This window comes from Culex pipiens, chromosome 1, assembly GCF_016801865.2.
Source record: "Culex pipiens pallens isolate TS chromosome 1, TS_CPP_V2, whole genome shotgun sequence".
Classification (NCBI taxonomy): Eukaryota; Metazoa; Arthropoda; class Insecta; order Diptera; family Culicidae; genus Culex; species Culex pipiens.
In genome coordinates, this window is record NC_068937.1 from 118,779,874 (window position 1) to 118,796,420 (window position 16,547).

A 16,547-nucleotide genomic window follows, 5' to 3' on the forward strand; every position below is an offset into this window, starting at 1 on the left:
GTGCCAACACCTTGGCACATATCACTCATCACAACACCACCACCGAACGCTCCATCGGCAGCACATGTGTTAGTCACTTGCTGAACCATTCCCAGCAGGAAATTCCTACTAGAGTAGGGTTTTCACTTTGTAAAACATCGGTGCACGTTTTTCAGTTTATCGGTTATTGAATTTAGCAATATCTATCCTCCTAACGACAGTTAAAGCAATTCCAATTTACAGATTTTTTTTTGTTTCATGCCGAGAAATGTTTCATGTTTGGCAGGTTAAGGATTCGATTCTATGTCCAAAAAAATATGACTTGGTTGCTCACGTTTTACTTAGCTTTATTTATTACTAAATTTTAGCTTATGACGCTTTTTAGAACTAATATTTGAGCGTCAAAGTGCTGATGTGCCAACATAAGGTGCCCGATGGTGAAACATATTTAAATATAACTTCAAAATTGAAATGGAAATAGGCTGTAACCTGAGTTGATAATCAATTTTCGTATGACTGGACACGTTTAAACATATTTCGAATATTTATGAAACTTCGATGTACAGTAAAATTTGCGTTGGAAAAACTTGTAAGATCGATTGTATGCTTTTTTTCATTTTTTCGTTTTTGATCAAAATTTCGGGACCACATATTGGAAGAAGTCGTGAAACCTTGAGAAAAAATACTATTTTTTTAATATTTTGAATTTGTTATCAAGTTTGAAGAACTTTGTGATACTTTTTGCTTAAAATTATGGAAATTAGACTTGAAATTAGACATTTGCGAGCATTGATAATAAATTGCTCCAAATAAGTTGATTTATAGTAAATTACCACAAAAGAACAAAATCTCCTTGCTAAACTGAGTTTTGCAAATTGATTTGTTTACAAAGTGAGAACCGGCAAATATTGCTGCAAAAGGAACAAATCCAAAATACAATATTTTTCGTCAAGCCATCAGTAAAACCACAAAATATAACAACAAATCTTGAAACTCCTCACCGCATTAGCCATTGTCTTCGCAGTCGTCATAGGAGGAAAATCGAAATTCGTTTTCCTCTCGTGAAAAATTCAAAGTATGAAAGAAAACTCCTTCTCGCGCGCGTATGAAATTGCATAACTTCAAAGTGTAGTGTCTGTTTCTTTCAACCTAAGCCAGACTTATTTATTTGTTTGGCAGACGTTTAATTTGACGCGTCATCATCGAATTAAGCGTTGAAGGAAACAAAAATTTACTGTTCGTGGAGCATCAAATCATCGACAAATTGGACACAAGTTCGGGAGAAAATTTCACGTGAAACATGGACAAGTGCTGGGATCGCCGCATGTCGGTGGCCGTACACATGCACGACCGACCCTGTGGCAGTAAGCAAGTGAGAGAAGATCATTTTCCTAAGTAGTTTAGACACTTACTTTTAGGGGCGAAGAGGTGCTATTTGGAGTTTTAAAACTTTTCATGTATTTTGAAAGATTTTAAGATTTACGATAATTTTAAACAAAGCATTCTTCAAAATAACCTTGCAAGTTCTATGCCCAAAACAAGTCTCGCTCCTTTACCTTTCAAGCTTCCTAATAATATGTTTCAAAATGCAATTAATCACACATTTCACGGTCACCAAATTGCGATCAGCTGATGACGAGTCTCAATCCCTAGAAGCAGAAGAAGGTACCTGGTACTTGGTCATTCGAGATGATTAGGAGAAATGGTTTGCGAGGGGAACCGAAATCATCTCGCATCGGTTGAATAAAATAATTTATTAATAAAAATTTGGCCCACCACGCCAATTTATTGGCCACAAACAAGTGCTCAATTTTACGTGAAAATTGGTTTTGGCATGCGATCCGAATTCGGCGGGGCCTAATTTGCGTTCGGTGGAAAATTGAGCACTCTTTTCAGTTGAGATTTTCCCTCGGAGCTAGTCGGGTATTCGGAATTTTGAGCGGGCGAGATCGCGTTCCGGGAGTTGTCCTCGCAGTTATTATCCATGAATTTAAAAACGGGTGATTTGAAAGTGTCCAAAGGTATGAGTTCGTTCCGGTCACGGCAGTCCGTCGCGAATATCCTGCTGGGGACCAACGTTTCGATGGATGAAACCCATAAGTTTGTTTTTCGATCGAATTGTGTAAGTGTGTTTTTCATCGGCAGCAATAAGAAATTATAAACTTAAGATGCAGAAACGGAACTGTGTAAAATTTTGTAGGGGGAGAGGGGGTAATATGCACTCCCTAAGGGCAAACTGTGATTTCTCAACCATAACAGCATTTCTGTGAAAGAATTTTGTTGGATGTTCTAAAACAACTATTACTCTTCGTCATCCATGTGAAAAGTACCTTAAAACCCCTCAAAATTGTTTAAAATTGCAAATTTCTATAAACATTTATAATTCATTTCAAACAATCTTGCGGGACAATTTGCACCACAACATTGAAACAAAATGCACTACAACAACGGGGCAAACTGCTCCACAACAATGGGGCAAAAAGCACCGGGTAAAAGCAGTTTTCACGAGTTACCACTAGATGACACCGCTGTTTTTACAAAGGAGCATCACAACGGTGCATTTTGCCCCGAACACGCTTTTTTCATAAAATTTAATTAAAAATTCATATTAAATTTTTGGACTCATATATCTATAGAATAATGAAGATTATGGCAAAAACTATACAAATCAACTCTAACAATATCAATAAATGCTTTTTATAATGTCCAAAAATCATATTGAAAGTTCAATGAAAATTGTATCAAAACACAACATTTTGAAGTTGTGCAAATAACTTTAGATGTTTTTATCGTACGATGCTCAAATTTTTCCAGCATGGTTTTACAATGTTAAGGTTCCAATTTATATGACTTGTTCCCGGAAAATTCTTCCCAATACCCGGAAAAGCAGGGGATGCATTTTGCCCCGAGGGTGCATATTACCCCCTCTCCACCTAATTTTATTGATTTCTTGCTTGATCTGATACAAAGTAAATACATTTAGTAACAAGCAATAGCAAAATAAAATCTCTAGATTTAAAACAACTAAAAGTTAAGATTGAAACCCAATTGGTGTACATATTTGTTAACCTAATCAAAATTGAGTTCCCCGTATAAAATTCTACTGTACGTATATTGTGAAATTGCACAGCAAATAAAGTAGTAATCCAGCTGTGTAAAGGGCTTCACAGCAAAAAATCCGATGGTAAAATCGCATCCAAAAGCATGCACATCACCTTCGTCAAAATAAACACTTAATATTACACGCTGCATGTACAATTTTTGTAAACACAAAAAAAAGTTGCAACCGACGGGACTCAAACCCAGCACCTACAGCGAGGACTGGCGCCTTAGCCCGCTCGGCCATCAGACCGATGAAGAACGGATAGGATAATCGCACATATGAGCTAGACATTTCAGTCAAGTAGGTTTCCCATACTGATGGGCTATATATTTCAGGGTGTAATATTACACAGAATTTCATAAAATAATGCAACATTTATTTTACACCCAGGCCTTTTACACGCAGCTGGATTACTACTTTATTTGCTGTGTTGGGTGTAAAATAAATTTTGCATTATTTTATGAAATTCTGTGTAATATTACACCCTGAAATATGTAGCCCATCAGTATGAGAAACCTTCTTGACCGAAATGTCAAGCTTATACATACGTTTATCCTTTCCATTTTACATCGGTCTGATGCCCGAGCGGGCTAAGGCGCCAGTCTGTAGTAATGGTGCTGGGTTTGAATCCCGTCGGTTGCAACTTTTTTTTTGTTTACAAAATTGTACTTGCAGTGTGTAATATTAAGTGTCTTTTTTTGACGAAGGTGATGTGCATGCTTTTGTATGCGATTTTACCATCGGATTTTTTGCTGTGTGGGAACTCTACATTTTAAGCGGCATTACTATTCTCTTTAGATTGTGTCACGTTACCCCAAAACCTGTACCCCAGATTTAACCGTTCCTCAGAGAATGACTTCTCAGAATGTACCAATCTCAATAAATATTGAAAATTTGTTAGGATTTTAGTTTTATTTAAGATCAAGATTACATATCGGATCACATTATCATGTGTAAAAACCGCAAAAAAAGTTCAATCCATTCAATCTTGGACTACTTTTATCTAATTACAAAAGCAAGATCAAATAAATAATCATCGAAATCAATGCCTGGTTCCTGTTAATCCTTGCTGAAACGCTATAAATTGAATTTCGTGGCATTTCATTGTATTAACCAGATATCACGACCAAGGGCAAATTTCACGGATTACGCACCATAAAAATGGCACATCCTGAAATGTGGTTTTTGAAGACATAACACAATCTTTTTTCACCCCCAAAACGAAGTTGACTTTATAGCTATCGGCCACCATTGCTAGTACCAACCACTAGTGTCTTCCTTTTTATCTGCAAGGATTTCGCCGCCCTGGGCTCCTAAGTGTATGAAAGTATGGCACGGAGCGACGGCGCCGAATACCCATATTTACACAAAGAATTTTAGAGCGCCCGCCGCGGGATTCGAACCGGCGACCTCTGGATTGTGAGTCCAGTACGCGGTCCGATTGATCCACACGGGCGGGACAGAAACCACCAATTGAGTCCTAAAGTTAACCTAAAGACATACTCAATGATTTGAGGATACTTTGATGGACCACAAAGAGTTTAAACGGAATTTTTAATTTATATTGAAAACTAGTCTTACCCGACAAACTTCGTTCTACCTTTTTTTTCGTTTGTTGACGTTTTTTGCTTTTTTTGCTTATTCAGCCTCCTGTAATAAAAATTTAATTTTTCGTAACTTTCTCCATACAATTTTCCGATGCTCCGGAATCGATTCCAGAGTGGCCAAAGTTGTCACTTTTTGGCGTAAGCACCTTCCTTGGGCTTATACGAACCCAACGCAACAAAGAGCACCTCGATCGCGTTCGAACAAAACCGTCGAAATTTCTTATATTGAAAATGTTGCCTCTCAATAATTAATAATCGTGAAAAACTGTCTAATCAATTTCGATTGTTTTTTCAGTGAAGTGATCAGAAATGGTTTCAAAGCGTGTTTCTTACCGTTGTTCATTAAAAATAAATACAGTAGACAGAGAAATCCCGTCCCTCTAGTAAAATTGAATAATTTTTTCTCCTCTTGTACTGGTTGTCACTCGAACAAATTTCTAGACGATTTCGCTACAAAGTATGTATTTTGCCTAATCCATCCAATTAGTCGAACAAGAAGGAAGCTCTGTTGAATTTTGTGAACGTCAATAAGAATTTTGCGATATTTTTGTTCAGTAGAGCGTAACAGGTCAGGCTACGTCCCTTTGTTTTGTTTTTGCGAATTTTCAAATGGGTTTTTTTATTGAAATCTTCATATATTTTAAATCTAAAACGTGTAACGTGAATGTAAACGTAAAAAAGGAAAACAGTATATTCGCAAACAAATCATCTCAATAACAGCCTAAACAAACACACCCAGACATCACCCGATACCCTGCGAAGCAAAATGTGACCACCTTCGGCATTTTGGTACGTCCGAGACGCGATCGGGAAATCCGATCCTCACTGGCCCACGCCCACGTCATCGATTTTTACTCTAATTCTACCGTTCAATCTTTTGCCGCCACCCGAGCACACGCAGTGTGTTGACATTTTACTTGTGATTTGTAACCCTCATCTGTAAAATTCATTTAAAACTTTGAATTTAGAATCGTCAGTATTTTTCATTAGTCTGAGAAAGAAAGGAATATGTGATTATCTTTAAAAAAAATCAAAAATGTAGAAAAAACTAAACAGTTGTTTAAAAAAAATCAGTGAGGGTTAAGATTATCTCTTCGTCAATCAAGATTGGACTGAAAGAGTAATTCCTCAGTCGAGTTGAGAACACAGCAAAGAGAATGTCTACATTAAATCCAATAATGGATCAGTTGATTGTCAATCCTTCCAGGTTAAGGAAACGGTCCTCACAGGTATTGAAATTGGTTTGTCATGTTTTGTGGACCTTTCTTGTCTGTTGAATAACTTTTGTCTGTTCAAAAAGATTTAAAATTGTACTTTAATCATACTTTTATTGTATTTTAATGTATGCAACACGATTTCACACAACTGAAACTTTTTAAACACAAATCCCATGTTTTTGCAAACCACGGCAAGTCACCTCCCGTAAGCAGCACTGTTCCGCCAAGAGATTGTGCCCAGTGTCAGGTTCGAGGTTGAAATATGATCGTGTGGCGCGAAAGTGGGCAAAACTCCAAAAAATTGCGCTCGTTAGCCAAAAATTTTCTCATTATTTCGCCTCCCGAGCACGGATTATGCATGCCGGTTTACAGTGGCGGTGACGTGATTAAAAGAAAACAAGAGGAAAATGGATTGTACGAACAGAAGGAAAATCTTCTGGCAAAACATTTGAAAATGGTTTACTATTCAATATTGGTATTTTTGAAGTTCCAAGTTGACTTATTTGAATGAATGGTTTTAAATTTGAATCGATATTACGCCTTTTTAAAACAATCCGCCAAGAATTGTTCGGCTTTTTTCTGTGCTGTAAAATCGACAAAAAACGACTTCAGCCGAAGTCGGTGCAGCAGTAAATAAATGGTTCGACATATCTGCGGGTGTGAAAAGCGTGTGGAAAAGAATATCGAAACGTGATGATTTTCTTAGCCGGCTTGTTGATTTGTCAACAAACGATGTGTTTGTCACTCTTGCATTAATGATGGTTTATAAATTATAGCAAAAACAAACATAACATTGAATGTAAACAAACAGGTCACCCAGCTCACATTTAAAGTAACGGATATAGGTGGAATAACCCGGTTTTATACTTTAAAAATGATTTCCAGAAGATTAATGTTTGAACAAAAAATTGAACAAAGTTAGCCTAAAACTTAGAACAAGACAAGTCAATTTTTCGTAGAAAAAAATTGTTCATCCTAAATACGAGAAAAAAATTTGGTAATACATTGATAACTAGCCTGGCAATTCTTTTTTTTAGAGAGAGAGAGAGTCTCCTAACGCAATTTATAATATTTAGAGTGATAGTTGCAGAAAATAATAAATCAAAAAATATACGTAAATTGTGTCGTAAATAATTATAAATAATTAAAAAATAATACCAAAACAAACAAAGAATATAATATCAACAATTATACACACTTGATCTAACATCCCGATGCCCACCCAACGTTTAAACATATGGTTGAGAGAACGAGGGAAATTCAGAGTAGCCAAAGACACAAACAGTTATATGCTTGGTATGCCGAGTGTAGTTTTGCTTTTATTTAAAATTTCACGATCATGTCTTGACTGTTGATTTAAAAAGGTTGATTGACTACCAACTTTGAAAGGGACGAAAAGGTTCATAGCTGTTTCATAAATTTTATTACACTGACATTTATCAAACAAAATTGGGAAACTTCAAATATTTGTAATAATTCATTATTATCCTTAACAGTAAAAGCAATGCACTCATCTTGAAAGGTAAAAATCGTCTAAAATGAAAGCCATCAACAACGTTCCTAAATTAAGTTTGACAGCTTATTCAACATGGCCGCCTGAATGGCGTGGCCCCAGCTTCCACCCTGCTAGGTGAATCGTGAATCGCGTTTTTTCCGCGTGATTTCCGAATCCCCTTACACCACTGCAGAAATAGAAGTGAAAAGGGAAAAAAATCAACAAACAAACCCAAAAAATAAAACCATCGCGAATTGTTCAAGTGTGCTGTGTGGTAAACCGCGAATCGGTTCTAACCCCGCAGTGTGCCAAGTTCGTCCCGACGAGCAGAACTCCCGAAATTCCTGAGCGCGCGGTCGGTGTGAATTTGCGTTCCGACAGTCCGGTGGTCAATCAGAAAAGTGCGGACAAGGTATCTCATTTCACGTCCATCCGGTGACACGTGGCTTCACGGCTAGATTTGAAGTTGATCAAGTGCCAAGAGTTGTAAATCATTGTCGCAGTAGGCTAAAGGTTGGCTGGTGATGATGTTCGGACAGGCTCGACAGATTATCCGAATCGGTGTAAATCTAATCCGAGGCGTGGTCTCCTCAGATCATAGAACCGTTTCAGTGCGGGTATAAATCTAGTGAGATCGTAAAAAATGGCGGTCGTTAAATTTCATGACGCGTTGTGAAAATAATGCGAGCAGCATTGTGTCCAACAATTGGGATTTACCGCGTGGGAGGATTTTGGGTACGGGCCTCAAGGTATGAATCACTCGTCCTGAGAAAGGTGACAAATCCGTACACAAAAGTGAAGAATGTTGAAAATTTTGCGAGAAAATATGTAAGCACAGTGCAAAAAACTTCATTTTTTGGCAAACAGTGAATGAAAAGGATAATTGCCAAAGTTTTAATTTATTCTTACCATCATATTTTTCAAACCTGTTAGACAAATTCCTGCACAGACATAGTCCATCAAAGCTTATGTTTGTGCATGGCGGGTCGTTTTAACGAGAACAATTTGTATTTTTCAGTGACAATTTTTCAAAATTCACTCCGCAAAACGAGCCAAAAAAAATTGCTGCAAAAACTAATGCATACAGATTACAGGAAATTTCCCGAAGAACATTTTGCCTTTTTTAACATCCTATTTATATACACGCAAAGTTGAGATATTTGCATTTAAGTGAACAAAAAGTGACAAATTTTCAAAATTCTCAGTTTATTAGCGTTTTAAATGTTGGCTACTATGTTTACAAACGGGAAGGCATATATTTTGGATATTTTTATTTTGATCGCTCAAAAACGATATTTGTTTATAACATGAATAAACAAGAGATTTTCTCACAATGTGACGTAAGGGACATATTTCTAAGCACTGCTTTGTAATCTTCTCGATATGAACAAATAAAGCTCAAACGGGTAACAACTTGGGTAACTATTTTTGAATGTACATGCCAAAAAAATTCACGTTCACGTTTTGGGACGGCCTACTCCATATACATGATTATATCATTTTTCTTTATTAAATTTTTGTTCCAAAAATCAGAGGCAAGTAACATCAAAATTTCAATGAAAATTGACCTGCATCTGACTGATAACAATTTTAAATTCATTTTCCTGCATTTATAGCAGTTTTCGTGAAATTTGTAAATGTAAATAACAACACTTTTTTTCATTTATATGTTTAAACTATGGCTTCAATTTTCAATTTTTAATTTTTGTATTGACCTTCTTATGACTGTATCAATGGTTATAAACATAAAATAAATTTGCATAGGCCTTATTTCTAGGCTGGTATTCAGAACCATCATTCACAGGTGAAATTATCTAGTTTTAGGATATAGAATTTTATAAATAATAAAGGTTCTCCAGGACAACCCCGCCAAAATGTATTTTCCATTTCCCGGTATTTTTTGCAAGTTTTCCTGGAAAAGCCCTAAATTCTAGAAAAAATATTCATTTGCAAGAATTCAATATAATTTTATGTTATTGTCAAATCAGCTGTTCTCCGAAATTTTGATCTTAAATTAACTTTTGTAACATTCAACACTAGAAATAACTCTTGCTTATTTGTTAAGATTCAAAACTAGAGTTTTATCTAAATGAGTAAATATCCCCATAAATCTACGCAGTTAGAGGGTGACGATTCTCGAGATTTTCAATTTCCCGGGAATCGAGAGTTGAATTTGGCCAATTCCCGGGAATTCCCGGGACCCAGGAGTTTTTTTACTATGCCCATAGTGCCAAAAATTTAAAAAGAATAGTAATAAATTTGTTTCTTTTCAATGAATTCAGTTACAATTCATTCATACTTATTCTATGAAACGTTAATTAAAGTAGCTTCATTATTTTGAGGAACTATATCAACCTTTCCAACGAGCAGTGCGTGGCCGAATGGTTACGCTGTCCGCTTTGTAAGCGGATGATTCTGGGTTCGATTCCCATCTGCTCCAACCTTCCATCGGATGAGGAAGTAAAATGTCGGTCCCGGCCTTATTTGTTAGGCCGTTAAGTCATTCCAGGTGTAGGAGTCGTCTCCATACCATAAGTACAAACAACACACCAAACCAAGCCTACTCCGGTGGAATCGCTGGCGGCGGTTGGACTCGCAATCCAAAGGTCGTCAGTTCAAACACTGGGATGGAAGGTTCCTTGGAGTAGAAAGAGGTTTGGGTGCTCTCCCCATTCAAGCCTTCGGACTCCTAGGTTCGAGCAGAAACTTGCAATAGAGACCACAAAAGACCCGGGGGTCGTTAATGTGGATGGTTTGATTTGGTTTGATTTGATCAACCTTTAGATTTTCTTTTCTGAGTCTGCAAATACACAATCGTTTCTTGAGCTTTGTTAGACTCAAAATTGTAGTTTAAAATGTTTACTAATCTTAATTCGCACTGAGTAATTTTTCAAAAGTGGAACAAACTTGTTGCATGAATTTTTTGTTAGGTTTTTGTAAAAAATAACTAATAAAGCCAATATATAATTTCCTAGTATCGGGATTTTAACATTATGATAAACAACGACTCAAAACAACAAATTAAACTTGTTTTATTTTTTATTTAAAGTCAACTGTAAATATTCATTGAAGAAATATTTACAGTTATCAGTAAAACCCGAATGTTCACAAAAAAAACTAGATTATGAGGACTGCTATGCTCGAGAGAAGACATCTTGAGTTTTTTTTTAAAGGTCCAATAAACTTTTGTCTTCCATATGTTTATAGGACCTATTCAAAAAAAAACTCTAGATATGGAAATTGAACTTTAGCTTTTATCTCTTAGAAATAATTAAAAGTATAATATTTGAAAATAAAACATTAGATTTCATTTTTGGGGTGTAACTGCTAAGGATGTTTCAAGGTAAATTTTGAGTTCCACATTTTTGGGCTTCTCTCAATTAGAGTTATTGGAATTGTTTACAAGTTAAAGTTTACACTTTCTGAATAAGAAGATTAGAGAAGCATTTGTTTATTCGAACATGAACAGTTTTGAATTGTTTTTCTGATTAGTTCATAAAATTTTGCTGTAATATTTATAAGTTTAAAATTTCCCGGGAGTCTCGACGGAATTTCCCGGGAATGGAGAGGTCCAAAAATGGTCGATTTCCCGGGATTTTTTTCCCGGGAATTCCCGCTCGTCACCCTCTAATCGCAGTAGTAAATCATCTTCATAAATCTATCGCAGCGTAAATAACCAACAAAAATAAATATAAAAATCACTTCGGATAATCGAAAAACTTTTTTTTCCTGTTTTCTTGTTTTGGATTGTTGAGCTCAAAACCATAAAAATGCTCTTGGAACATGGAAACTTGGAATTGCAAAAAAAAAAAACTTTTTATTGACTCGTTGCAAATCTCAATTTTGTCAGCAGTCGTCATATGTATGTAATATACGACTCGTTCTAAAAAAAAACAACATTATATTGCAACTTGTTGCAAATACTGCTAATTGGCTAATGACGAATGATGAAACTAATGAAATAATAATGTGAAACCGTGAATTTTTTGAAAATTTTGTTTTATTGAGTAGTGCATAAGTTGGTTAAATTTATCATGTGTGATTTTCCCTTTGATATCTGTGTATAGGCTAATTTATAGATCACAGAGTTAAATGTTGAATTCATAACAATATAAGAACTTTGGTTCATATTTTTTATCATCAGTGTTACCCAATTGTGACGTCATTTAGCACGAGCTGCTAGAAGAAAGCGGCACGCTCGTCTGTTCCCCTTCGTTAAGCAATAATGAGATTTTGTCATATATTTCCCTTCTGCGCTTACCGTGAAAGTTCACGAAAAGTGAAAACTACACAATATACACACAATTACAGTTAATCAAATTTCTCTCTCGCGACGTCTTGGGCCCGTGCCAAAGATCGTTCAGCTCGTAAGACTTAGTGAGCGATTTACTGTAGTAAATTAGTATGCTTTACTAGCGGAAGTCGGTCATTTTTGTTTATGGGTCTCATGCGCATAGAAAAAACACGCTCGATCGCGACATACAGAACGTCACATGGGCTGTGTGCAGACGATTCATCGCGCGTTCTTTTTTTTTTTTGAAGGTGTAAACATCTGCTACTTAGTATGAAGTTACAAACTGGTTTTAGTGCGCTCGCGGATGCCATTAATGAGGTGTCTTCGGGAGATGAACCATACGGGGAGTCCGACTGCGACTAATTGAGTTATAATTTTCGCGTGAATTCTTTGGGGGGAGCGTTTCGGAAGCAATTACACGGCCGTTGAAAAGAAGGTGTCAGTCAGTGGTTTAGCCTGAACGGGGGTGGTGGTCAGTTTGTAGACTGGGTAGAGGTGGATTCCAGAAATTGAGTTGGCAAGATCGTGTGCTGAGATGGTTGACATGGATGATCGATTTGAAATGGTTTCGTACGAGATGATTGATGAGGTTGATCCTGAAATTGATTTACGTGTATGTGTTCCGATATTCCTAATATGAGTTGTGATGTTATTGGCAGTGATTATCTTCGAGCCACTGTGAAAAGTTCGATTGAAGAAATTTAAGAAATTTAAATTATTGTTTAATACACCATGCGTCTCCAGCTAAACGTAGTAGGAACTCATCAAGATGGGGAAGCATGATACTTCGAGTTCGAGTTACCGAAATCTGATTTATTTTTCAAAAAGTCATTCTTCAGAATCCTGTTGGATATTTACCATTTACCGAGGCCTTCGAATCTAGAAACGCAGTTTTCATTTGATCTATAAGTATAATCAGCTAAAATGCTTTAGTTTTTTTGCATGAAAAGCCCAACAAATCACCTTTCTTTTGAAACGTAGCGGGCTAAAATTGGTTCAACCATTTCCAAGACATGACTTATAAAAAACATGGTTTACAAAAATCGTTCAAAAACGCTATTGTTTTGGACCGCCCTATTTCGGATATGGCCTAATCGCCAAACAAAAAAATTCAGGTCTAATTATTTCGGCCAAAGAATTTCCACTCCAAATTTGAGCCAAATCGAAGCACTTTCGATTTGGATCCTGCTGGGTTAACGTAGATTCGCTTAATATGTTGATCAAAAAAATTAAATATTGCATTAGAAAGGGACATTTTAGTCAAAATCTGAAAAAAAACTGAATGTAGTAAAACGAAAAACTGAATTTTGAAAACAAACATATATTTTAGCGACAGAAGCTGCGCAAGTAACAATAAGTTCCACAACAATCGTCTGACCCTCCGTAAAAATGGACTCCTGGAGTCAGATCAACATATGCTCAAGCCTAATCCGCGAGGGCAGCTTCACCGAGAGCTACCGCGCCTTCCGGCGAACCGTAAGCAAAACTCTTCTCTCATACCGTCTCATCGACTTCAGATCAGCAACCATCCCTCAGCTTCTCTCCCGAACTCTAAACTGACAGCCCAACTGACAGCATTTCTACCTGATTCTTTCCCCATATCTGTCCCATGGTCAATGTCGCCCGTGTTCGTCTGCGTGACTTCGTCTTACTGAATTTTTTGTTGTTATTGTTGTTGTTTACGTTTCCTGTTATTCTGTTGCCCGTCGCTTCGCCGAATGAAAATGCTTTTCGCTTCCCATTTCCTCTCTCTCTTTCCAGATCATCTACGGGCTGAACTTTTCCACGGTAATCTTGCGTCTCCATGACAACAACACTGTTTTCCAGCCACCCAAGCGGCCATGCTTGGCTGTCTGCTTCTGTTGATTTTCTCTTGTGTGCCTACGCGTGTTCAGTGCGCGTGCGCTCTCACATAACTTGCGCGAGGTTATATTTAGGAGCTGTCAAACCGTCTACGCACACTAGATCGCGCCGGCCGCTGCTGATGCGTTGCTTGATCAACTGACTCTACACAACACATTGTCGGACACGGACAGTGTATATTAATATGAATGCCTCTCCCTCGCTCTCTTTGTAATATTTTGGGGGAAATTCAAGCGAAATTTTTTCCTCACTCACACACTGGCCGAATTCAGCGATTTTCCTCAGTGAAAATTTCCACACGAAACCTTTAGGGTCAAGTTTCGGGCTTTGTTTGCAAATTCTAGTTCTGTTCCAGCGGTAGCGGACGCTTGCCCGAGTGCGCGATGGATCTGTCCAGTGACGTTTGGAACCAGGTGGCCCTCGAGGCTTCCCAGCTGTACTTCGGCGAGGACGGCAAGAGTCGGTTCGCCAATACGGTTCGTGTGTAGTGACATTGTCGCGTTTTGATGCTTTTTATGGGCTTAATTATTACCGAGTTATTTAAGCTTATATAATGATATCCTGCCGGAAGTGGGTTATACGTGATCGCTAACGTTCTCAATCTTTCCACAGTCCATCGAAAAACTACCGGACAAGGTCATTTTGCACATCTTCTCGTACCTGAGCCACCTGGAGATATGTCGCATGGCGATGGTCTGCAGACGCTGGCGTACGATCGCGTACGATACCAAGCTGTGGAGGAACGTGTCGCTGCGACCGGAAGTGTCCGGGCTGCACGTCGGTTCGCTCGAGCAGCTGCTCCAGATGGTCTCGGTTCGATTCGGAGCTTCGCTGCGCTACATCGAGCTGCCGATCGAGCTGATCACGCACACCGTGCTGCACGAGCTGGCCAGCAAGTGTCCCAACTTGACCCATATGCTGCTGGATTTCTCAACTGGTAAGTCTTCCGCTGCTACCTTTACATCTCAAACTTAACCGCGATCATTCTTCTAGCTATGCAGCTGCACGATTTCAGCGAGATGCAGGCCTTTCCGGCGAAGCTGCGCTACATGTGCATCTGCCTGTCCGAGGTCATTTTCATGGAGGGCTTTATGCGCAAGATCTACAACTTTATCAACGGTCTTGAGGTACTGCACCTGATCGGAACGTATGAAAAGTGTGAAGAGGAAGAGGAAGAAGTGTACGAGGTCGTGAACGTGCACAAGATGAAGTCCGCTACGCCGAACCTGCGCGTCATCAACCTGTACGGAATCAACTTCATTGACGACTCCCACATCGATGCGTTCAGCTCGAACTGCATCCAGCTGGAGTGTCTCGCGGTCAACTTCTGCAGCAAGGTTACCGGATCGACACTTAAAGCTCTGCTCGCTCGCTCCAAGCACCTCAAGTGTCTGCTCATGAACGGAACCGATCTAAAGTCCGAGTTTGTTATGCAAGCTGAGTGGGACAAGTGCTCCGTTCAGGAGCTGGACATCTCCGGTACCGATCTGACCTCCGAGTGCCTGATCGACATGGTTACTCGTGTTCCCACCTTGCGCTTCCTAAGCGCCGGTCAGATCAACGGTTTCAACGATTCCGTCCTGAAGGCGTGGATGGAGAGTGGAATGGCGAAGAGCTTGATCTCGCTCGACCTGGACTCGTCGGACAACATCTCCGACGAAATGCTTGGGCGCTTCATCGGACGCTACGGTGGCCAACTGCAGGCCTGTGTCCTATCCGGCATGACCCACATTACCGATCAGCTGTGGATGACGATCCTGCCCACGCTGGTGAACGTGAAGATCGCCGTAATGGGAACGACCGAGCGGCTGGGCGGTAACATCCACGTGGATCAGCTGATGGATACCATCGGTTCGTCCTGTCCGAAGCTGGAACGGCTGGAGCTGCGCTGGGATCCGGAGAATTTGCGTTTCTCCGACAAGAGCCAGAAGGCGATCGATATGTTGCGCGTCAAGTGCTCGAAGCTGCGCTGTATGGTGCTGAGGTGAGTTTTTGTTTCTTGTAGTTGTTTCATTGATCATTTCATTATTTAATTATTAATCAACCTCAAGTGCTCATAAAGAATACTGTATTCTTAGTTTTTTTTTTTTTTGTTGATAAACAACCGTTTTCCGTAATTTTTGTTTCCCAGTAACATATTACTTTGAAAGGACGTTTTCCAGTTTTTTTTTTTGCATACACCCAAAGTTAAAGAACGAGGGGAAAGTACTATTTTGCGTGAGTAAAAACCTCTCGCGTGTTCATTCGTTCATTGACGAGTTCATCTTATTGAGTGGCTTATATGGACAAATGACCACTACTAAGTCACCGAACCATGGTGGCCTATACGGCAAAGGCACGGTTCAATAAGCCGAAGGTCTTGGGTTCGAATCTCGGTACCGGTACTTTTTTTTTGATAGATGAACTTTTTTGGAAAATGAACCCATGAGTAAAGTACTCACGGCAATTTCGGGATTTATCCTCTCCGTCCGCACACAGTACCATTTTACTACCGAATCGTGCTCTTTATCCTCTCGTATGCCGACGCCCAGTTCTGGGTGTAGGCCCAACGACGTGCCTTCTAAGCAACGAAGTTATGTTTCTTTTGAATAAAAATAATGAAAAATATCAATCTCATTTATTTCCAGCGACGGCCGTTACTACGAAACTGTCAAGGCCAACTTTGAGCGTGCGGATCGGCTGACGGTGGTCCGCACGACGACCAGCTGCCGCGTGTCCGCGTACCACGTGCTCAGCAACTACAACGAGCTGATCTTCAACTGAGGTGCATTCTTTGCTATTCTTTCATGCAGAAGAGAAATGTTTTAAGTGTTTTTATATTTATTTAATCGTTACATGTTACTACAAGCCCAAACACCCAAGTGAAATAGATGCAAACAAACCAAATGATCAATAGAAGGAGGAATATTTTGTAAATTTTTACCCCATTTCAAAGTAATAAAAAGACGGATTGTTGTTAAAGTGTGTATTTCGCGTGAAAATGTATTAA

General features: G+C 38.8%; 1 protein-coding gene across 10 annotated transcripts; it reads left to right on the top strand.

Annotated features, from left to right (window-relative positions):
* Positions 1 to 1,021: 1,021 nt before the first annotated feature.
* LOC120431668 (F-box/LRR-repeat protein 7) lies at positions 1,022 to 16,526 on the top strand. 10 transcript variants are annotated; one of them, XM_052706756.1, is made up of 6 exons: positions 7,677 to 7,813; positions 13,026 to 13,171; positions 13,457 to 13,483; positions 14,171 to 14,495; positions 14,552 to 15,542; positions 16,186 to 16,526. In XM_052706756.1, exons 2-6 carry the CDS (start codon positions 13,085 to 13,087, stop codon positions 16,319 to 16,321), a joined length of 1,566 nt encoding a protein of 521 aa, XP_052562716.1. In that variant the 5' UTR covers positions 7,677 to 7,813; positions 13,026 to 13,084; the 3' UTR covers positions 16,322 to 16,526. The 10 variants fall into 10 exon arrangements, with proteins under 10 accessions (XP_039452719.1, XP_039452711.1, XP_039452712.2 ...); XM_052706755.1 differs by having other exon boundaries at positions 7,726 to 8,150; XM_052706758.1 differs by having other exon boundaries at positions 7,726 to 7,914.
* Positions 16,527 to 16,547: the final 21 nt, after the last annotated feature.

Excerpts from the sequence above, each read along its gene's own strand:
- LOC120431668 (XM_039596777.2), top strand. The coding sequence starts at position 1,964 with ATGAATTTAAAAACGGGTGATTTGAAAGTGTCCAAAGGTATGAGTTCG. Across the intron at positions 2,102-14,170 it reads TTGTTTTTCGATCGAATTGT|TCCATCGAAAAACTACCGGA; the intron begins GTAAGTGTGTTT and ends ATCTTTCCACAG. Across the intron at positions 14,496-14,551 it reads GCTGCTGGATTTCTCAACTG|CTATGCAGCTGCACGATTTC; the intron begins GTAAGTCTTCCG and ends TCATTCTTCTAG.